Below are 25,153 nucleotides of genomic sequence, written 5' to 3'. Positions count from 1 at the left end.
TAAAATTGATAATGACAAAATTGAGAAGTTGAGAGAAGTAAATGTTGACAAGGTTATATATAAAAAATATTAATGTGTGCATAAAGTACTGTATCTACATATGTTAGTTGCAACAATTTTTGTGAAATAACCTAAAATATCTATTAGGAGAACAGTTTAACATGGTTTGGCTACTTAAAAGGAGAAAGATTTGGAGTGGGGGGAGAGATTTTGCTTTTTCATTTTAAACTTGTGCATAGAAAATAGTTAACATAGCAGGCCTAAGACTGCTTTTCTTAGGCTTGTTTGCAAGGTTGGTCCTTGTCTGATGTTTTGACTTGAGCTTTTGAAAGGGTTTTGCTGATAAGAGTGGCTCACTGTGTCTCTGTGGCACAAACAATATGATTTATGTTGAACACCTGCTTTCCTTCTGGGAGTTTAGAATTTTGCTATATGCCAAGCAAAGAGTGCTTATGTGACTATGCTCCAGTCATAGACCTGGGCTCTGTACCTTTAATGAGTTTCTCTGGTAGACAACATTTCACACATGCTGTCACAACTAATTCCTGCAAGAATTCAGTGGGTCCTAGGTAACTCCATTGGGAGAGAATTCTTGAAAACTTGTCTGGTGTTTCTGGACTTTGCTTCTTTCACCTTTCCCTTTTACTGCTTTCACTTTGTGTGATGGTAAAAAAAAAAAAGAAAAGAAAAAAAAAAACAGGTTACAAATAGCATTTTGTACTCTCCCGTTACACAAACTATATTATCTCAACTTTTGACTTATCAATAATCAACTTATTGTGTTATAAATGATAGTTGGGTTCCAGTTCATTGACTCTGATATTACATATGTGGTTATCAATGCCCATTATGTCTAGAAGTCATATTATGCCATATTGAATATATAGGAAGTATTATATGTGGCACTCTGGGATAATAAAAAGAATTAGAGATACCTCTCAGGCAGTAAATTATAATCATTGGCTGTAACAGCAGTGGTTGTGAGTAGGGCAGGGTTGTTAAAAGGCAGGAGTGATAAATATTATGTGACTATAACATACTTTTGGAATGTGTACTGCATAAGAACAGGGATTTTTCCCTGTTTATCACTGTATCTATACAACCTAAAACATTAGCAAATGGGATAGATTAGGAGAAAATGAAGTGAAACTAATCATTATCATCATGATGGTGACTATTGAATCTGAACCTTACCTTTTCTTTTTACTATACATATCTGTATCGAACACTGAGATTTTGATGTCTTTTGGAGATTATTGGTGACTTTATAAAAGTAATTTCAGTTAAGCAGTAAAGGGGAAAAATAAATAAATAAAATGTTCTTCAGGGAGCTTAGGTTCACTAGGAAGTGTATGTTTTTCTTCGAAAAGTTTGGTTTGTTGACCATAGTTTTGTGGCACTCTATCCTGAAAAAAAAATCCATATAGTGGTAACTGTGTATTGATCTCTCTTAAACTACAGAAGTAATACTTTTCCTGTGTCATATTTGTTTTTACAATGATTAATATGAATTCTTGTACTTGCTATTAATTTGAGGATCTTTTTTGTTTTATGTCTTAGTTGGAACTCAATAGAATTAACATAATTGTGGTTTTATGTCTAAACACTGAACCTTGATACTCTGTTTTACTGAGTAAAATGTGCACACAGGCGCGCGCGCACACACACACACAAACACACACACACACATATTATGGGATTGCTTTGGTCCCCTTTGGAGGCAGAAGGAGACTATATTGATCCTGTTTTCCTGAAACAAAATCAGGACATAAAACCAGATGAGAGAAGGCATAGTCAGGGGCAACCATAGTTTTAATGCCTAGAGCTTTTAATGTTTCAGCATACCATGGGACAATGGGAGAAGATATTTGAGAATGAGATTGACTTGGAAAATCAGTGAAAACACTATTGATTACATGAGTTAAATGGATAGAGGGGCACTATATAAAGAAAAAAAAGAAGGAACTGAAAGAAAATGTGAGGGCCCCATGAGTTGAAACAAAAATAAAATAATTCTGGAACTTCTGTTCCATTTACTGTATTAGATATCTTCTTTTCAGTAAAAGTAGTACATGTGATAAAATTTTATTATCCTTCTAATTTGAATGGTATTCTACTTCAATTTCCATAGAAATACATCTTCTGGGTAGGGAGAAGATAGCCTTGTGTTTATTTCTTTTCTTTCTTTTTGCAGGGGGTGGGGGTCGATGGGGGGAATAACAGTAATTAAACTCAGGGGCACTCAGCCACTGAGCCATACCCCAGCCCTATTTTGTATTTTATTTAGAGACAGGGTTTCACAGAGTTGCTTAGCACCTCACCATCCCTGAGGCCGGCTTTGAACTGAGATCTTCCTATCTCAGCCCTCCGAGCCACTGGGATTACAGATGTGAACCACTGCAACCAGCTGAGCCTTTCTTTAAGAAAAGTATTTATTTGTCTAGGCTGTGTGTGTGTGTGTGTGTGTGTGTGTATAGGGGGGTCTATATTGTAAGCTGTTAATTTAAAATTATTTTTTACTTTAAGTTCCATGTTTGCCGTATTTTTTATTGTTATTTGTAAAGTATGTAGTACAGAGTTTTCTTTAAAAGCAAATTCTTGAAATTAAGGATTATTGCTGCACCTTTTCTTTTTTTTTCTTTTTTTTTTTTTTTTTTTGTAGAAATTAGAAGTTTATTAAAGGACAGCAGAAAAGACTTCTCCCGGAGGAAGAAGGGGACCCAAGAGGTGGAATCCGTGGAAGTGCGGTTGTTTCCCCTTTTTATAGTTTTGGTGATGGAATGTAGGTTGGAAGGCCCCAGGGGTGGGACACAGGTGGGCCAAAGAAGTAATCTGGTCAGGAAGGACTTCTGAGTCAGCACCTTTTTGCTGGGGGCTGTTCATTAACATTTCTTTGAGGTGGACTTTGGCCTAGGGCCTTTTCGGGACTTCATTAACATTCCATGAGTTGTCCTGCATTTCCCGGAATCATTGCCAGCATGGCCTCCATTTTAGATTTCACTCGGCATTAGACCCGATTTATCTAACTACACTGACTACCTAACTTTAAATCTGGCTTCATTCCCCCCTCTAATTTGGTAACTCCTTACTGCTGTAAGGAAGGGGGGGCGAAGAGAATCTCTCTGGCTTCTTCAGGCTGAAAAGGGACGATGTGGGGCAAGCAGTTTGGAGTCCCCCTTTAAAAAATCGGGTCTATCGAGTGGTCCATGATAGAGGTCTGATTGAGAATAGGCTGGAGGGCCATTTGAGTGATGGATGGTCTATAAGAGAAACAAGAATTCATTAGTACTGGAACCATATCGATGCAGCAATAAATGCCATAGCACAGGAATATGCCAATGAGTATGATGGCAAAGACAAAGACTAACAATGTTTTCCACCAGGAAGTACCAAGAACCAGGAGCTAAGATATTGTTTCCATGACAAAGTTGCTGAGGACATGGCTTCTATCTGAGCATGTAAATCTTTAAGGATATTTGTCACATTGCCAGAATTGTCAGGAATGTAAACACAACATTTAACTTGTAGGGTTACAGATGTCCTTTCCTTAAGATATAGTTTAATAATTTAATGTCATCTGATCTTGCAAAATCCTTTTACTAGTGTGACCTCTGTGTCTAATAGAGAAATCTTTAATTCTGTTACTTAGGGCTGGATAACCATACTTGCAAACACTAAGCCTACCTGTGTAAGTTAGAAATAAAGGCCTTAAACTAAAAACTACTCTGGCAGTTCCTTTTGATAGTTATCAGGCATTCCTGTCTGAGAATCTCTTTTGTAGCCTCCAGTTTACTTATTTTTGGAAGTTACATTTAACTATTATTATTATTTAAAATGTCCAGGAACAGCTGTGCTTTGGCTTTGACTGTTTTTGCTAAGTGTTTAAGATGAAGCAAGTCAAACTGACTTTTGTTTTTATCTATTGTTAACAGTCAGCTGAGCTTCCCTGGGAGTCCTCAGGGAACTTCACAGCAGCTTCTCAGTTCTGCTAGTGCCATTGCGCTAGGATGGGTCCAGGCCTTGCTTGACCATGTGGCTTCCCTTGGAAGCATCAGGGATGTCTCCCTTTTGTGATGACCCTCCTCTTCACAGCAAATGCACTGATTGGCTTTCTGTCCTCCACTGGTCTCATTAATCTCCCTGATTGGGAGGTTATGTGGCCTAGAGTTGCAGAGCCCTTTGGAGAAGTCCCCTATTCCCTGATTCAGACTGACTTAGAGGGCAAGAGCCAAATATTGGTTTTCTTGGCCCTTTTAATTTAACTTTAATTTTAAAACTTAATCTTAAACATCCAGCAAATAAGTTTCAACAGCCTTATACTAAGAGTTTATCAAGAGTAAAAACATATTTAGTTCATGTAATAGCTACCTTGAATTTTGGCAGAGTTATACATTATAATCCCCTGTTTGAGATCCTAGTAATTTTTGACAAAAACCAACTTTTGGAGACAACTTTAAATGTACTGAAATCTGGCCTACTTCTTTCATAGTCACTTTCACATGTAGTGAGATGGGACAGAGCCTTATCTCAAGTAAGGCAGGGCTCTTCATAAATCTTAAGTACTGTAGTTCTGAAACTGATCTTTGCTTTTTAAACATCATTTTACAAAGCCTACATAAATTGTTGTGAACTTGAGCAAACACAACATAATATCACTTCTAAAACATGAATTAAAGAAAGGCTGAAAGCTTTTAACCTTTTGTAGAAAAGTAGCAAAGTACTTTTGTGTTTTGCAATAAAACCTTCACACAGATTAGGCTCTCATTAACTTAAAAATACATTTAAATTGTATCTCAGTGTAAAAAGTAACATAGAACTTTACATATCTTATTGATAATAAGTCCAGTTATAGAACACAAATGATATAAATAAATCTCCAACATGTTTTTCTTTTTAAGCCTAAAATTACCATACAACTTTAGAACACCAGCTTGATATAATGCTCTTTTTAAAACTTCTACCTTACAGACTTGTATACCTGGAAGATATGGACACATTAACCCCACAATTACATTGATGTTTTTATATTAATCAAGTTTAGCTTTTTAAAGAAATAACATAGCACAATTCTCTAAAACAACAGTACTTGTTTGACCAGCTGTTTAATTTCTTTAAGATTACTTGCTCAAAATCTTACACTTATAAGCAACTTACACAGACCTTCTTATATCATTTACTTAAACCCTCTTAATCATATAGACTCTTATCCAGAAACACATTTTCCCTCTATTAAATCCATATCTAGAACCTTCTAGTTTCTCTTTTTCATCTGTTAACCTCCTCCTGTTCACATTTTGAAACAATACTTGTAAATTTTTGAATTTAAGCAGATTTAACACTTTATTAGGGCCTTTTTGAACATCTAGAAAAACTTATAAGCTTAATTTTAAAGACATCTTTACTTTCATCTGTTTACCAAATTTAAATTGAGCCATTTGAATCACGTGAATCAAAGATATTTGGATCCATTTTTTAAAAATTTTTCATGAGCGCTCCTCATCTGTCAATTGTCATATCACTGCACAATATATGGACATACACACAGACATACCAACATACAACACGTAACACAAGTGTAGCACAACACAATAGTAAAGGCCTTGTAGCTTTTTCAGGTGAAATCTCATTGCAATGTTTAAAAAAAAAAACTCCAGTTGATCAAAAATAGAACTTATCAGAAAAACATTAACTTGTCTGTAGGATCAAAATCATGAGCTCAAAAAATACAGAATCTAAGAAAGAGCAAAAGTCCTAGAAAAAAGATGACTGGCCAGTAATTAGTAAATACCATATAATTTACTCTTTGGTTTAATCTAGTTTGAGTTCCCATAAAAAGACACTTTTACTCTTTTTTTTTTTCTTGGGCCTTAGATCTGTCTCCTACTGAGTGCTCTAGGCTTCTTCTATTTGCATATCAACTTAAGTCCTGGCTGAGGTCTGGAAGGAACTGGGAAAACTGGAATTCTGAGCAGAAACCTCATGCCTAAGGCATTTTAACCATAAGTCACAATTTTCAGGTTTGGATGTTGAAAATTATGATACAAGTTTAAGATACAATTTATAAAATTTCATACCTTTACATTTTCCTACACTAGAAAAACTTGCTCACACAAAACTGAAAATAGGATCTCTACCATCAGAAGAAATTTCTTTAGGATCATTAAGTCACTTCCTTTATTCTGAAGTTCCTAAAGTAGTATTAAGTTACATTAAATCACCTGAAAAAAAAATCTTAAAGAGAACCACACACTACCATGTATATCCAAAATTAAGCTTTTAAAAATTTCCAAGACTGTTGCTATTCAATGTTATTTCAATAAGCCAGACCAACGTTCCAATTCAACATTTTTTTCCTAAATCTTACACACTGAGGGGAACAGATACCATATCATAATTTACTATCCTTGCCCAAGTTAATGCACTGGTACACCTAGTGAAATCTTCTCAGGCTACCCAGTTCAAAATAAAACTAAATGATTGGGAGTTACTTGCCAACTTGGAAGTAGAATTCTTTTAATTTTCTATCCTAAGTATTTAAGTTCTCCGGCATGAATTATCTGGAATCACAAACTAAACAATTACCTAACCCCAACTTTTAACTGCAAAATTATGCAATGCTTCAAACTCATTTAGATACCAGATGTTACAATTAAAAAATCATCTTTTAGACACACATTTAGCCAAGATCATCCCCAAGAAACAACCTATAATAACCTTTAAAACAAAAAAAATCTCTTTAAAAGAAAAAAAATCTCTCCAGGTTTTGAACTTCCATTTAATTATGACTCTTATCAGTGGCACCATAGATTTCCCCATGAGTGGACCAGATGTTTAAAAGTTACCTATGCATCTTAGGGAACCTGGGCAGATTTTGCTAATTATCCCATGCCTTTCTCTCAGTCCTACAACCTGAATTGCTAATATTTCTGACCTGCGAAGGAAGGGGAGCATCCAGGAGGAATGGATGCGAGGTTGGGAGTGTTGCATGGCCCATACGGAGGCAAATGTGATTGGGGCTTTCCCTCAGTGCCATTCATCTACCATCACCCTAGATACCCCTGAGGGCTGTCGGGAGGGGGCTCAAGAGAAAGGAACCTTAGGAATCGTCTGAGTGTAGCCCAGACCGGAATTCCGCAGTTGTTCCAAACTCCTTCCTCCACCTCCACGCATCCGAGGCAGATCGGGATTCGGGACACTGTGTACTCACGCCAATTGCTCTCCAGGCCCAGACAGAAAAGTTGGAAGCGGCTTTGGCAGAACCCAACATGCCTGCTCTGTATTGAACAGGTGATTGAGAGCTGCCTAGTCCGGGAAACCTCTCACCCGAGTCTTGAAGAGTGGCGGCTGCACTAATTGCGTTTAAGTAGCCGTCGGGTGCCCACCTTACCCTCCAGAAAGAAATAGAGAAAGATGCACCTCAAACAGACATGGGGTGCGTGCACTTACCTCGGTGTAGAATCTCGGTCTGGGACCTCCAATATGTTACCGCTGTTGACCGGTGACGAGTTCTTGCTTCCCCAATGTTGAAGAATAACACCAAAGAAGCACGCTGAGGCAAGGTCAGAGTAGAAATTAGAAGTTTATTAAAGGACAGCAGAAAAGACTTCTCCCGGAGGAAGAAGGGGACCCAAGAGGTGGAATCCATTGCTGCACCTTTTCAAGGAGGATGATAAAATTTGGTTGGGGAGGTTTTTGCTAGTAGTGATGGATCTGTTCAGGGAGGATGAGAAAACTGGGTTGGGGAGATCTTCTTCGCTAGTAACGATGGAGATGGAAATTGATCCCCAGTTTCTCTGACTCAGAGCTGTCCTATTGTAAAGTAGAAATGAAGTGTAAGCAAGGGAGAGAAAATCATTTAAGTATGTTGGTCACTTCTGATTTACATGTGTTTTCTCTGAATTTTACCTCTTGAGAAGACCTAAATAGTTTTAGACTCTCTACTGTTTGTCATGGGTTATTCTGATAGTAGCCGGTATGGTCTGCCTCTTCAGGGAATTCATGTTCTGTCAGCATGGCATATGTATAATTATTTTGCATTGGGATATGTCCTAGATTAGAGGTGCATATAGTGGGCTGTGGTTTGATGAGGAAGCAGTTTGGGAGGAAGTGGATGATGGGGCTATATGTCAGTATTAGTCTCAGGAAATGTTTCATCAAGATGATTTCTGTACTGAGGTAAAAGGAAGCAAGGACAAATAGGGGAATAACTGAAACATAGAAATAAATGAGTTAAAACACAGAATAATTTTAAACAAAGACTTTTCTTTTACACAGACTCTTAAGACTGGCCCTTATTTACTTCAAAGTTATGCCTTTTATTAATCAATCTTGATTTAGGCTTCAAATGAGGAGGTGTAACCATACATTTGAAGAAGAATGGCAAACAAGTTAGTTTATTAGGCAGTGGTGAAAAAAAAGGTGAGCAAAGACAGGACAGGAAGATGAATTTTCACATATTTTGCAATTGAAGGTTATATTGTTCAGTTTTACAGTTGAAACCCCTTTGGTTGTTTTAGTTGTGCTTATAAACAGCTACTAGTATATACGTATATTTTACTGTGTTTGTAAAGATTTCACAATAGTTAGACATAGTATAGTTTACTATTTGCTGCTTTAGATTTTAATTTTTTTTTTAATGTGACTGCTTTTTTAAAAATGGCTTAGGCCACCCTCAAATCCCCAATGCTCCTGCCTCAGACCTCCCAAGTAGTTGGAATTACAGGTATGTGCCACTTTGTCCAGTTTATTTATTGGGGTTTAAAACCTATTTTGGTTTGGCATTAAAGCAACTTGTATGGTAGAGTTAAATTAATAGTATTATGATTGGGTGATTTTTTTGTGTGTGTGACTCAGGATAAATAAATATCTCATGTGTAAAACTAGATGAATTTATTCTTTTTATAGTTAAATACCAACTATGTCCCAAACCCAATATCTTTTATTTTTCCATATTTTTATTGTGCATTATAAATATATATATAATGGTGCCAGACCCACTTTTAAAATTCAGATGGATTCTCCAGTATTAAATCCAGAATTTATTTTATATTGTAATTTCATTTTTTATTAGGGCGCTTTAATTTTACAGAATAATGGGTTTCATCATGGCATATTCATACATGACTATCACATGATTATAGTCCTATTCCTATGGTCATATTCACTCCATTACCCTTCCTTATTCTGCTCTATATCATTAACTCAAAGTTTTCATAGCAATGTCAAAACACTGTGATTTTTAGGGGTAGGTATCCCTACTGTTTTGCTACAATGTACCTTTTTAAGCCTAATTATCTTATTTTACTATACCCAGTGTAGTTTTGAGATACATGTATTCTAGGGTTGAGCACTTGCCTAGCATGTGATGAAGCACTGGGCTCCTCAGCACCATATAAAAATGTGTCCATGCTCAACTAAACATATTTTTTAAGGCTGGGGTTGTGGCTCAGCAGCAGAGCACTCGCCTAGTATGGGTGAGGCCCTGGGTTCGATCCTCAGCACCACATAAAAATAAATAAATAAAATAAAGATATCGTGTCCAACTAAAAAATAAATATAAAAAATTTTTTTAAAAAAGATAACGTATATTCAGGCTGGAGTTGTGGCTGAGTGTTAGAATGCTTGCCTAGCACATGTAAGGCATTGAGTTAAATCCCCAGCACCACATTTAAAAAAAACTAAACAAAATAAAATTATTTATAAAAATTATTTATAAAAATAAGGTCTATTGTAATTTTTTTTAAAAAAGATACGTATATTCTGATTGTGCATATTTAAGTTGTGACATTGAGGAATTTGAGGCAATGGTAACAAAGTATGAGAGATCTTAAGCTCTGGTGTTTAATTTATTTGTATTCCAACTATTCCAAAAAGAATTTGAATTAGCTTAATTTTCATTTTAGTTCTTTTTCTTTTTCTTCTTCCTTTTTCCCCCCTTTTGTGCTGGAATTAACCCAGGGTTGCTTTACCACTGAGCTAGCAGTGGTATCCCCAATTTTTATTTTTTTATTTTGAGACAGGGTCTTGCTAAATTGCTGAGGCAAGTTCAAGTATAGAGTCTTGAACTTGGAATCTTCTTGCCTAAGCCTCCTGATTCACCACCGTGCTGGGCAGTTTTATTCCTTGTTGTTGTTGTTGTTGTTCATTTATTGTTTTCTTAATTTGAAATTCTGCCAACAGCTGGGCACTGTGACACACACCTGTAATCCCAGCGTCTTGGGAGTCTGAGGCAGGAGGATCTCAAGTTCAAAGCCAGCCTCAGCAGTTTAGTGAGGCCCTAAGCAACGGAGTGAGTCCTGTCTCAAAATACAAAATAAAAAGGGCTGGGGATGTCACTCAGTGGTTAAGCACTCCTGGGTTAAATCCCTGGTATTAAAAAAAAAAAAAATTAATGCATGTCTGTATTCTCAATTCAAACTCTGTTTGACAAATGTGAAGTGCATTAACTATATTTTAATAGTAGAGCTTGCTGTTGGATTATATGGGGAGTGTGGAATAAGGTGAGCTAAAGGTAGGACTCAAGGATGATTCCTAGGGTTTTGGCTTGAGCAGCTGTTGAATGATGGTGCTATTTGATGTGTTTGTGATGCCCTTGAGACACACTCAGCAGATAACCCAACAGACAATTAGCTATTTGACTCTGCAGAGATTGAACAAACTTCATAGACCATATTAGCAGTAGGGTCAGTCCCTAAATAATAATGAAGCTGTTCTAGCCTTTGAGAATTGAAATCTTGACACATAATCAGATATCTTTAAAGAGAATAGTCATATTACTTTTGACTTTTGAAGCCTTTGAAAATCAGTTTATTGGTTTCAGATTATGGGAATTCAGTTTTGAGTTTTAAAAATTAAAGGAAAAACAATTTATTTGGAAATTTAGAACAAAGTGAATATTGGGCTGAGAAGCTAGCCCAGTGGTAGAGTGCTTGTCTGGCATGCATGAGGCCCTGTGTTCAATCCCCAGCACTGCTAAAACAAAGTGAATATTAAACTCAGATTTTGTTTGCATCAAAAATTACAATTTAAGGCCCAGTAGTAAAGTGCTTGCCTAACAGTGGTAGAGACCCTGGATTCGATCCCCAGCACCACAAAAACAGAAAACTAATGCATTAAAAATATTTCTGTGACTTGTTTGAGAAGGCACAATAAGTAAGTTTTGAAATCACCAATTTTTAAGGTGATTTGCTTTGCATTAGATATTGGTCTTCAAAGCCCAATAAAATAGTCCAGGCTCTGGGCTGGGGTTGTAGCTCAGTGCTAGAGCACTTATATAGCACGTGTGAGGCACTGGGTTCGATCCTCAGCACCATATAAAAATAAATAAAGGTATTGTGTCTATGCATTCAGTTTTGTTTTGTTTTGTTTTTTGGTTGGAGTTTTTTTGTTTGGTTGGTTGGTTTTGTTGATTTTTTTAGGGGTACCACTGAGCCACATCCCCAGTCCTATTTTGTATTTTATTTAAAGACAGGGTCTCACTGAGTAATTTAATGCATCATTTTTGCTGAGGCTGACTTTGAATACGTGATCCTCCTGCCTCCGCCATTAGAGAACCACTGGGACTATAGGCCTGGGCTGCCACCTGCAGCCCCCAGCTGCATTCAGTTTTATAGTGTTGTGGAGAGACAAGTATTAAAGTATTTTTATCCTAAGTGATAATAGAGTGATATATTATGGACTCAAGGGGGCTGGAGAGCAAGGAGGGAAGTTTCAAGAAGGGCTTCACAAAGGAAATAACACTATCCAGTCCTACGAACTTATCAACAAGCAAAAATTGTGAAACTGATATTTAAGTGATCAGGGTTTCTGGTGGTGGTGATTGGTAATTAATTCTGTATGACTGAAGCATCATACTGCAGCGAGAGAGTATTACAGAAAGAGGCTAGGAAATTGAATAGGCAGAAAAGTATTTGATAATTAAACTAAGAATTGGTAGTTCTCTTGAAGGTGATAGACTCATTGGAGTTTTTGAGTATAGAGTTAAAATGATCATACTTGGTTTTTAGAAGTGTAACTGATACAGTAGTGCAATTATTTAAGGAATTCATTTATGCAACTTTTCCAAACCCAGTAAATGTGACTTAATTAAAAATATCTAAATAAAATGCTTTTGTTTATTTTCTTAGTTTAAAAAAAAAAAAGAAGCCCACACATGATAGAGTGTGGTGTGGGCATCTGTTAATTTTTGCCATTTTGGTATATTTCTGCCCAGTTAAGATAAAATGATTCAAAGTCCTTTCTTGGCTTTAGAATTATTTGAAATAATTATGCTACTTAATAAATGAATTATTTTATTAAATGTTTACTTCCATGCTGTTCTCATAGTGTGTATCACATAATACTGTGTTTGTAAAGATCCCTTAGTATGTGATGGCATGTTTCTCAACAATATAAGGTTTTTGTTTTTGTTTTCTTTCTTTTAATTTCCTAGTGACAGCTTCACTAGAGACAAAGGAATTTGGTAAGAAAGTTAAAACAATATTGTATATATAGGTACTTTCTGTTTCATATAGTTAAACTTTGGTAGCATGTTGAGTGGTTTAAAAATAACAAAGCTTTAATCTAAATCAAGTCTTATTCTGAGATTAATTTATTCAACATAAGAAGATTTTGAAAGGGAAAGATTATTTTTTGGACTAGGAACATCAGAAACGCTTTAAAGGAGCTAGGTCTTAAAAGATTGCTAAGTTTGGAGGTATTTAAGTGGAATAGCCTCACAATGAAAAAGCATGTGAAGTGTTACTGTGTCCATACACAGGTGGATGATTCTGTTTTATGAGAGAGAAAAGTGACTTTAAAAAGAGTGTTAATTTTCTTATTTGCGGTTTCAAAACCTTTAAGTTCTTTCATTTATGCCCTTTTTGTTTCTTGCAATTAGAGCTTTTGCTTTGACTTGTTGCTTAACCATGATCTCCATTCCTCCACACCCATCTTTTTTGTTTGCCTTTGATAACTATAATTTTCCCTCTTCATTCCTGATTCTCCATTATTCTATGAAAAATTCCTAAGCACTTTTTTTTCAAAATTATTTGATGCTGTCAAGCCATACATAAAATACAGAGAAACCTAAGAATTGTTGAAAATCAACCTTCATTTTCCCATGTTAATGAACACTCCTTCTAAAGCTTAGAGACCTTATTGTACTAGTAGTTCTTAAAACTTGGTCATGAACTGTAGCAGCAGCAGCACCTGGGAACTAAAAATGCAAATTGTCAGGTTTTACTGCAGACCTATTAAACCAAAAACTCTAAAGGTGGGCTGTCAGACTGTGCCTCTCCCCCCATAACCCCTACCCAGGTGATTCTGAAGCCTGAACCTGGAAGTGTGGTAGGCAAACTCCTGTTTCATAGTACTCACCAGTTCAGGCAGACAGATTGACCCAGAATGTGTAATTCTTCTTGATCTTTCATCTAGGAAAGGGTTTAAAGAAATAAGTCTGAAATAACAGAACATTTGAACAGTTTTCCATAATTGACTGTAATAGTAGTTAACATTTACTGATCCATTTTATATGCCAGGCTCTTGCTGAGTATGGAATTATTATTTCCATTTGATAAGGGTTATGACACTGGGGGATTAAATGTGTTCATTGTCATACAACTGAAAGTAGCAGATCCAGAATTTTAATTCAACTGTTAAGCTGACTTATTTTTTTGTACTTCTACTTGAAGATATCTTTTTAATACACTTGAATAGAATTTGCTTTTTAAATACAAAACAAAGCTTTAATATGTTTTGTAGACCACCTTTGTATCTTGATGGGTGTGAAAATTTCTAAGTTCTCTCTCTCTCTTTATGTATACATATATTTCGCATATACATATATATTTCATTAATAGTAATTTTACATATGGGGTACAATTGATGTTTTAGTACATTTTTACAGTTGTAATAACCATATCAGAGCTAAGTATAATATTTAGAAAGACTATCATTTTCCTAGAACATTTTTCATTTTAAGCTTGAATGTATAAAGCATTCCATGATATGCCAGGCTTTAAGAAAACTGAATAATAGAAATTCAAACTTAAGGGGCGGGGGTTGTGGCTCAGTGGTAGAGCACTCACCTAGCACTTGTGAGCCCTGGGTTTGATCCTCAGCACCACATAAAAATAAATAAATAAATAAATAAATAAATGTATTGTGTCCAACTACAACTAAAAAATAAATATTAAAAAGAGAAGAAAAATCAAACTTAAATATCTGTTGTGACATACTAGTGTTCTCAAGGTTCACTATATAATTACTGGCAATTCTTTGACATAAAAACTTTGTACCTTTCTCAATAACATAATTTGTCACATAAAAGAAGAAATGTTTAGAGTAACAACAGAGTCCAAAAGTACATTAACATTTATAATTAAATTCAGCACCTTTTTTTGTTGTTTTTGTTACATATATTTTTTGAGGCAGTAATTTAAAATGCATTCTTTTCCTGTGTTTCTGCAGTTGTTAAATTGATATCCTTTTGCAAATCAAATTCACATATTTGTTATGCATTATGTGGGGGATGTGTCCTTTTAGATACCTAATCTTTGAGCAGAAGAAACAAAATTCTGATTAAATATGTAAGATGTTTTTGTTAATATGGAATATGAAATCAAAGTCTTTCTGACTTTCCCATTATTTTATATTTAACTTTGTAAACAGGCAGTGTACTCCTATCCAAAAGGTATGAAAAGACATGTAGTGATATTTCCTTCCCACCCATTTGCCATCCCCACAAATATTTGTTTTCTTCCAGATATTTTATGCATATGAACAAATACAAATATATTTTAAACTCTTTCAAACACCAGTAGTAGTATATTTATATGCACATATTTTTTCTGCCTTTTACATTTAATATGTATTTTTGAGATATTGCCATAATTGCCATATATACAGAGCTTCTCACTTGTTTTCTAGCAGTATCATAAAAGTTGACTATATGAATAAAACAAATGTATATAGACAGCCCTATTAAAGAACTTAAAAATTATTTGCAGTCTTTTGCTATTATAAACATTGCTGCAATAAGTAACTTTGTGCATATATTATTTCATGTGTGTGGCAGTTTTATCTGGAGGACAAACTTGTAGAAATAATAACTACCAAGACATTATATGCATTTGTAATTTCCAGATTTCCCTCCTTGAGTTGTGCTGATGATTTTTTCCACCAACATTGTATCCAAGTTCTGGTTTGACCACCCTCTCACCAATAACAAAAAACTGAATACAGTGTTTTCCCTTGATAACCTTGTATATATTTTAAGAACTTCATTACCATAGGGAGAAAAAACATTGTAAATATAGCACTTGGCATTGTGCCAACACAGAACAAGATTGTAAGATTTTTCATCATCTTATAATGATAAAATTAAGTAATTTTTAAAGACAAAAACATTATCCATTCTGCATTTAAGTGCCTATTTATTTCAAGTGCTTAATGTTAAATTATAACAACAATGAGGCAAAGATTTTTATATTAAAATTGATGATTTTAAAAAGAGCAGATGTACCATTCTTAGTTGCTTAAAAACATTACAAGAAGCAAAAATAAATGGTGAAAAAGTTAAATGTTACCAGACATCTTTTTCATTTCATTTGTATTTAATAATTTGTTGAACAGTAAAACCATAATGCCCTCAATATGTCTTTTAAGCCTGAAAGAAAGTAAACTTCTTTGAAATTAAATTTTAGCAGTGTAGTTGAGTAGAATTTAAACAATTCACAATGCCGACTTTCAGTACTTCTGAAAGCAGGAAGTGTATTACTGACGTGCAGAAATATTCCAGTCCCAACGAACATCCCTACTGCCATATGTGGTAAGAATTTGTCACTAACCCACAAACCACTTCTGTATTGCAGTGAATAAGTAGAATTGGTCTTTGTTGGACATTTCCAATTCAATATGAAAGAACTTTGTTTTGCAGTATCTTATAAGTAATTATTAGCTTATGCCTTAGCATGGCACATCATGGATGCTCATGGTTTATTGAGAGAAGAAATAAAGAAATCGTACATAATTCTTTTTAGGCATGATTTTTCAACTTAGTTATTGCAACAGTTAGGTTAAAACAGAAATTACTTGAATACATTAAAGAACTAAGTATCCTGACTCAGCTTATTAATGATATTTTTAAATAAAATTACTAATTTTTATTCTAGTTACCACCTTTGCTTCTCATTGGAATAAATGTGAATCTTATGTTTGCACTTTTGCTAAAAGAAATCCTTAGGGTTAATTATTTAGGGATGGGGAAATTAAGAGCTTAGAGAAACAGGAAAATTAGTTGTGAAGAATTGGGTCAGCAAAATTTAGTGATTGTAAATCATTAACATTTAAAAATATAAATGTTTCTCTAAACTTGAATTTTATTTTCTTGTAATCATTAACATTTAAAAATATAAATGTTTCTCTAAACTTGAATTTTATTTTCTTGTATTTTAAGCGATTAAGAAGATTATCTACCAAATATAGAACAGAAAAGATTTATCCCACAGCCACTGGAGAAAAAGAAGAAAATGTTAAAAAGAACAGATATAAGGACATACTGCCATGTAAGTTTGAAATATTTTGATAGAACAAAACAGAAATGCTAATTAGTCTTTTGTAACCTAACTAGCTTTATTCTTCCCAAGTTTGATTGTTAAGGAGTTAGTAAATAATCTTTTTTTCCAAGGTACACTTCAAAATAATTTGTAATTGTGTTTTTCCTTCTAATTTGTTGTTTAATTTTATCCCTTTAAACACCACAGTTTCTCTAATAATAAATTGCTTTTAAATACTAAAATTTTAAGGATATCTTTTATAGACTCTTTGTTCAAAGAAGCGATTTCATTAAAATATAATAGATAATGAATGTTTTTATAAAATGCTAAATACTGACAGATCTATTATCTGTTCACAATAAGAATCTTGATTAATTACTTATGCATGAAAAAAATTGGTCATACGATGGCTCACTTATTTGTGGGTTCACTATTCTTAGGGGTCAAAATAGCATTATATTCTAATAACATTATAATTATATTCTTAGATAACAGTTTTCTGACAGAGTAACTTTAAACACATACTTTGCTTGGTACCTGCTATCTAATAAAGCAACCAGTAGTCTTTTTTTCTCTTTGCCTTTGCTTCTAGTGTCTTGAAATATCTGCATTTCATGACACCATACCTTTAACTCTTAGTCTTTTTTAAAACTTCTAAAATATCCTTGATAAAATATAAAATTCCTATGACTTTTTAATTGGCAGATTCAGTGGTCTTTTTTCAGTGTTTATTTTGTGCTATCTTGATGTCATTCACCTGTCCCTGTTCTAAAATTTTCTTTTTTAATAATAACTCTCCTTTAGATCATCTCATTCTTCTCTTGTTTTCATTGCTCTGTTCCTTACTGATTTTGTTGCCTAAATTTAATCCTTCATCTTTCTGTTGTTCTACATTATTCTCAGCTATGGGATATGTGGATGACCAGTGTTAGCAGAAATAACAAGTGGCAGCTTAGGATAATGGTGAAGAGTTCTTAACTTCAAAAATTCAAATCCCAACTTCACCACTTGGTACCTATCTTGGACTCATTTTCTTTGTACCTGATTTCCTCATCTGTAAAAATGGAGATGATGATAATGATAATATTTTTAGGATTGTTTGGAGTGTTAAATAGATCTAAACATTTTATGATACCTAGGATAATAACCATTCATTAAGCTTTTGCAAAACACCCTACATTCCTCACCAGTTGTATTTCAGGCTGTTATAACAAAAATACCATAAACTGAATGATTTATAAACAGAAGTGTATTTCTTACAGTTGTAGAGGCTGGGAAGTCCAAGATCGGAGCAACAGCATATTGGTATCTGGTGAGGGCTTGCCATAGATGATGCCTTCTTACTGTGTACTTATATGTAGATGGGGCAGTCAAGCTCCCTAGGTCTCTTTTATAAGAATACTAATTAAGAGGCTATACCTCTTAATACTATTACATCGAGCTTCTTTTTTAGATATAAATGAGGGGGGTAGTTTACACCAATATTTAGATTTAGCACTAGTTCACTTCAAGAATAGGGATTGGCAAGGGTTTCTGTACACTTTATTAAGCAAGATAATCTTGAGGTGATCTTGCAGTGCTTTGTAATTAATGCTCATTCTCTCCACTTATTTTTCCGTCATCTAGGGAAATCTTAAATAGCTCCAGATTTCTGATTTTATATATTGTTTCATTCATTTCATTTTATAGAAGGCTTTGAGTATATATTATGTACTAATGATACATGAAAAAACAAAATGTCAACAATCCCTGCCTTATGAAGTTTATATTTTCGTCTACTTGATAAACAATAGATTAAACATATATGATCAGTCATACAGATCATTGAGAATGATATAGTAGTAATGAGGGACATAAGGAAAGCTGAGAGTAGAAAGAAGAATTTTCTAATTTTGAATAGGGTTAGAGGACAAGGTCAGTGGTCTTCTGAAAAAAATGGAAGCCTTAATTTATAATGTTTGCTGATATCTGTGCTAAATAGATTATCACCATAATGGATTTTTGACCATAATTATGACAACAAAGCTATTTATTATATTCCATTTTACTGATTAGAAACTGAAAGGTAGAGGCTTAGATTGCTTGCAACTAATTGGGGTGAGAATTTTTTTTCTCTTTCCACACTTTTTATTGGTACATTATATTTAATGCATAATAATGGGATTTGTTACATGTTCATACGTGCACACAATATAAAAATGTATTTTGGTCAATATCACTTCTCAGCACTTCCCTCCTCCACTCCACCTTCCATCCCCTGGTCCCTTTCTTCTATTGATCTCCTTTTGATTTTCATGAAATCCCTTCCTTCCTCACCTCTTTCTTTTCCTTTTTCCTGTCTAGCTCACAGAGGGAAAACATATGACCTTTAGCCTCTGAGTTGGCTTTTTGCTTAACATAATGATCTCTAGTTCCATCCATTTTTCCTGCTAATGACGTATTTCATTTTTCTTTGTGGCTGAATAAAATTTTATTGTGTATAATTTTATTATTTTATAATTTTATACACAATAAAATTATACACATTTTCCTGATCCATTCATCTGTTGATGAACACCTAGGCTGGTTCCATAGTTTGGCTATTGTGAATTATGCTACTATAAACATGAGTATGCATATATCATTATAATATAATAACTTTAATTCTTTTGGATAAAAACCAAGGGGTGGTATAGTGGGTCATAATGTGGTTCTTTTGAAGAACCTCCATACTGATTTCCATAGTGGTTGTACTAATTTACATTCCCATATTCCTTTTTTCTCCACATCCTCTCCAGCACCTATTGTTTATATTCTTGATGACTGCCATTCTGACTGGTGTGAGATGAAATCTCAGTGTAGTTTTGATTTTCATTTCCCTAATTGGTAATGATGTGAACATTTTTTCATTTATCTTCAGGCCATTTGTATTTCTTCTTTTGAGAAGTATCTGTTTAATTAATTTGTGGGGTGAGAATTTAAGCAAAAGAAAAGCTAGACCAAAATAAGGGAGAAAAGAAGGGGGACATTACAACTTTTCTATGTACATATGAATTTACCACAATGAATCTCACATTTATGTATATCCACAAGGCACTAATTTGGGGGAAAAAAAAACTGTAAATAAATAGAAGACAGACCTATAGAAAAACTACAAATAAATAGAGTAGAAGAAAGGGAACAGGGGGAGAGAAAGGCGAAATGCTGGGGACTTAATTAGAGCAAATTATATTTCAAGCTGGTATAATTATGTCAAAATGAACCCTGATATTATATATAACTAAAATGAACTAATACAAAATGCAAAAAAAAAAAAAAAAAAGACATTGGTTCTCAGATAATATAGTATGATTTTGTTCCTCAAGCAGCAGTTAGCAACACCTGGAGATAATTCGGTTGTAGGTCTGGGGTTGTCAGGTCTGCTACTATTGGCATCTAATAGATACAGTCAAGGGGTACTGCCACACATCCTATAATGCACAGGATACAGCTTACCCCACAAGAAAATTATCAGGCCAAAATGCCAGTGTGTTAAAGTTGAGAGACTTTGCCTAGAGTTTGAGATCACTGGGCTGGTCAGTGTGTCTTTAAATTATTTATGGAGTAGATAGGTAGATAAGTTTTTGGTAGATTTCCACTTGTTTTTATTTTGAAAATTATTTTAAAAGTAATCATACTTAATATATTTATTTACTATTAGAGAATAATTTATCAATTTCCTTTGAATGCTTACTAACATGTCTGTTTTAAACAACTTTGAAATAAATTTACCATGAAATTTACACATTTTAAGTGTACAACTCAATGATTTTTTTTAAGTAAATTTAGAGTTGCACAACAATAAGCACAATCCATTTTTTAGGACATTCTATTGCCCCCAAAGATCTGTTGTTGTAAGCCCCAGGCAACTGCTTAATCTGCTTTATTTCTACAGATTTTCCTTTTCTGGTAATTTAATATAAACACAGTCATACAGGGTATAGTATCAGTAGTTCATTTTTTTTATTATTGAGTAATAGTATCTTATTTTATGTATATATTGTGTTTTCTTCATCTGTTCACCAGTTGAACATTATAATGCTGCTATAAATATTTCCATATAGGTCTTTATGTGTACATATAATTTTATTTCTCTTAGGTGGATGATATGTAGGAATGAAATTGCTGTGTCTTTAGAAACTTACATGTAGATTTTTAAGAAACTGTTAAACCATAATCCAAGTGGTTATTCCATTTTATAGTCCCAACAGTAATGTGTGAAGCTTCCAATTTCTCCACGACCTTATTAACACTTGTTACTGTGGGATATTTTCATTTGTTTGTTTGAGATTATTTCTCACTATTTTGCCCAGACTGGTCTGGAGCTCCTGGTTTCAGGTGATTCTCTTGCCTTAGTCTCCTGTGCAGCTGGGATTACAGATGTGTGCCACAGGTGTAATGCCTAATTTTGGAATTTGGGATTATAGGTTTATACTAGTGGTTCACCTTCTGATTCTAATTTGTATCTTTTCGTGTGTGCTGCCTTTGTATATCTTCTTTGGTAAAAGTCTGTTCACATTTATATTTTTTTTTTAATCTTACAGATTTGTAAGAGTTTTTAATATGTTCTGGATACTGAGGCTAATCCCAGAATTGAGAAATTTCAGCAAACTGTTGGGTCAAAGGATGACCCACTTATGGTTTGTTCATTGAAAATTGAAAAGGCTAGAACTGAACTAGACTTTAAAAGTGATGGATCATGATACTCTGCCTATTAATGATTTAATTGTAGAGATTCTTTTATTTCTCAGAAGTAGGATTTAGTTAATAGACAGTTTCTGTGTCCTTGGAGGTAACAACATTTATGTTTTTTTTTTGGTATTTTTTGTTTTCCATAGGTCATTAATGTTGCTTAGGATAGAGAGGGAAAAACTGCTGTCTTAAGGAGTCTCTTGGTTTTGTGTTGGAAGTCAGGCTCCTAGGAGATTGTAGAGGCAGTCAGCAAAACCATGAAGAGAAATAATTGATTTTATTTCTTTGATATTTAGACTTGTTCTCATCTTTATGCTTAATAAAACATCAATGAAGAATATTAAAATATATGAGATGTTATATAAACAGTATGAATTATTTTTTAAATTCTTAATTAAAATACAGTATTTGTATAATATAAGTCATTGACTACTATATTTACCCTTGCTTTAGAGTATAAATGGGGAATTCTAAAAAAGGCAGGTTTGTGCCCCATTTTGAACTTACTGATTCAAATTTAATGCAGAATATAGAACACCAAAAAGTTTGAATTTTAACTTGCTTTCTTCGGTCCCCACCTGTTGAATGATTAGTGATAGATGAAGTAAGATTAGCAAAATGTTGAAAATTATTGAAGCTGTATAATGGACATTCAAGAATTCACTATACTATTGTATATATACTTAAAATTTTTCATCTTAGAAAAAATTAATTCACAGCCTGCATATAAACAGTTTGGCATGTAGGCAGCTATTTGGTAATCACTATTTTCATTTGGATTCATAACCATCAGAAATATTTATGGAAAACCCAGTGCTAAACAAATTATTGTACTCTGCCATTGAGATACTTTGAATAGAGACTAATATACCATATGAATAAGGGTTCCTAACCCTAACCCCAACCCCAAGCCCTTATTACTGGGAAATAGGTAAGAGGAAATTTCATATTGTTATTTTACCACCTTTATTCTAACTACTGAATATTTTATTCTCATTTACCAGAAGTAAGCTTTTTTTTAACATATATTTTTTATTTCAAATGTCATAAAAATGGGGGCAATATCTAGGGTAAATAGAATAAATGACAGTATATTATTTTTGTATAATATTAAAACATGTTAATATTCTCTTAACTGGAAACATGGTGAGGAGTTGAATAATTGTCATTAGTAGCTCGCATGTCTTTCTTCTTTGTCTCTTCCTACAAATTTTCAAAGAAGTTTCCTTAAGAAAATAAATTAATAAAATTCGCACTAAATCTTTTTTTGGACAGATGAAAAATAAGTTTAAGAGTTCGCCAAAAAAATTTATTTCTTTTTGTTACCTTTTTTTTGTCTTTTTATGTTTTTAATTGCCTTTGATATCACTGTCCATGAATTAGAAGATATTAGGGGAAAAATGATAAAAGTTGTGCAGTGTATTTAATTATAATGTTTTAAAAATGTAATTTTCTGATTTTTTATAATTGTACTGTGGTTATGTAAGATATTAATATTAGAGGAAACTCAGAAGTACTGGGAAACTAGTATTGCATTTTTTCTGTATATCTAAAATTAGTTCTTTATTAAATAAAAAGTTTTAAAATCCACACAAACTGGAAAAAACTATTTACCTATCTTACAGAGTTGTTTTTCTCTTTTTGTGTAGATTACATAGAAGGAAGGAGGAAAAACTAGACATGGAAGAATAAGCAAAGAATAAATAATCAGTTTATGGAAAAAAGAAATATAAATAACCAGAAATGTATGAAAATATGTATAGTCATTTGTATAATTCAAGAAATACAAATCAAAACAAGATATGAACTCTGAAATTGAAGGCCAGGGGAAGACTTGATTTTAATATTATACCTTTATTACAGATTTAATTTTTAAAAATCATGTACATATTTTGTTTACTTAAATACAATGTAATAAAGAAAAATGTGATTTCATAAAGTTAATGTTTTTGGAATTTTGGTCTATAGATTTTTTTACCCTAATTTGATAAATATTATTGGCAACTACATCACTGAGCAATTTTGATATATTTTAATTCATTAATTTGTCATAATTTACTTAATTTTTATAGTTACCTGTAAAATATGAAAGTTAGATTTCCTAATAAAACTTGTGCCAGTGAGCTTGTGTGTATTAGTTATTAGTGGTTAATTGTTCATTAGTCACCCACCTGGTATGCTAGGTTTTTTGTTGTTGTTTTTGTTTTTTGTTTTTGGTATCAGGGATTGAATTCAGGGGCACTCAACCACTGAGCCACATCTCCATCCCTATTTTGTATTTTATTTAGAGACAGGGTCTTACAGCGTTGCCTAGCACCTCACTGTTGCTGAGGCTGGCTTTGAACTCTGAACCGCTGAGAGTACAGGCGGATTGTGTGCGCCACTGCTCCCCACCTGGTATGCTTTTTTTTAAAGCTACAGAGGCTTAAATCCTAAAGTCTAATGTAGTAAATCTGGGATTATGTCTAGAATTTGTATTTTCAAAAAGTTCCAGAGATGATTTTGATTACAGTCCTAATACAATTTTTTACATCACTGGTTTTGTTTTACTTAAGTTCTGTTTTCTGTTACTGTCATGTCAGAAATTACATTTCTGGTACCTATACTTCATTTTCATTAATTTTTTTAAAGAAAATATTCTTAGTTATCTTCTTGACCGTACTTATGCTTCATTAGAAAATATCTGAATGCCAACTATACATAATTTATGAAATATTTTCTTTTTTTTTGTAGTCGATCACAGTCGGGTTAAGTTGACCTTAAAGACTCCTTCTCAAGATTCAGACTATATCAATGCAAATTTTATTAAGGTATGTATGCTCTAAGTCATCTTCCTACATACCATTTTTCTCTTTGTTTGTTGTGGTACTAGGTATTGAACCCAGGGGCATTCTGGCTCTTGAGCTGCTTCTCTAGTATTACTTTTTATTTATTTATTTATTTTGAGACAAGGTCTTGCTCAATTGATGAGACTATGCTCAAACTTGTGATTCTCTTGCCTTACCCTTCCAAATCCCTGGGATTACAGGCATGTGCTACCACATCTGTCTCCTACATACCAATTTTATTAAAGTTTTTTAAATTGCTTAAGTAGTAGTACCAACAACAAAAGAAAAGTAAGTCACTGCCCTGGCACAATCTATGCTTTCCTTCTAGCCTCCTTATTCATATAAGTAAACAATTTTTGCTAAGTTTTATGACGACAGAGATAGTTTTCTATTGTTTCTTCTTTTACATTTAAGGCTTATAAACACTACCTATTGCTAAGTCATCTTTCAAATTATCACTTTGAGCTTATGTGTACAAATGTTCGTGGTCATTCTCTGTAGCTGAACCATATAGTTTTCCAATTTTCTCTAATAATAATATTGCAATAAGCCTCTTTGTTCATTTGAATAATTTCTTAGGATAAATTACTAGGACTGGAATTAATAGGTAATATTTATTTAAATTTATAGAGCATAATTTAGATTTTAAAACTTTTGGTAATTGTTACTATGTCAAGTGACAGCTCACATCCAAGATTAAATTTATCCTTGTTTAGATAACTTTGGTTATCCTTATATCAAAAGTAGTCAGATTTTTATGTAGTTATAAACAAAGAGAGATGCAAGCCTCTTACTTGGTTGAGTTTAAATTAAAAGTTTTTAATTTGTTCCATAAGTTTTGCTGTTTTTTAATCTTTACAGTTATACAAAAGTGTAATGTTTAGATATTTTATAATAATATGGTATTTATACATATTTTAATAAGGTGTTGACAAAAATGTCAAGTAGGAAGAGTTTGCGTAGCAAAATTAATCTTATCTATGTCAACAATGAACAGTCATGGTTTCAAATAAAATTTTTTTGCAAAATCAATTTTATTATAATTTCAGTAAAATCTAAAATTAATAGATTCAAAAAAAC

At 33.4% G+C, this 25,153-nt stretch overlaps 1 protein-coding gene across 2 annotated transcripts in view; it reads left to right on the top strand.

The window, feature by feature from the left end:
* Ptpn12 (protein tyrosine phosphatase non-receptor type 12) overlaps positions 1 to 25,153 on the top strand; it is a 116,017-nt gene that overhangs the window by 31,244 nt on the left and 59,620 nt on the right. For both annotated transcript variants that reach the window (XM_046464126.2, XM_046464125.2), the window contains exons 2-3: positions 16,436 to 16,544; positions 23,979 to 24,055. In XM_046464126.2, coding sequence (XP_046320082.1) covers positions 16,436 to 16,544; positions 23,979 to 24,055 — 186 coding nt within the window. The remainder of the gene's footprint in view (positions 1 to 16,435; positions 16,545 to 23,978; positions 24,056 to 25,153) is intronic.

The sequence above is a fragment of the Marmota monax genome, unplaced genomic scaffold (genome assembly GCF_021218885.2).
Source record: "Marmota monax isolate L192 unplaced genomic scaffold, Marmota_monax_Labrador192_F-V1.1 WCK01_AAM20220418_F8-fsc00065, whole genome shotgun sequence".
In the NCBI taxonomy this organism is placed as follows: domain Eukaryota; kingdom Metazoa; phylum Chordata; class Mammalia; order Rodentia; family Sciuridae; genus Marmota; species Marmota monax.
Note: the sequence above shows the minus strand (reverse complement) of the source record. Positions and strands in the feature narration are given on the sequence as shown.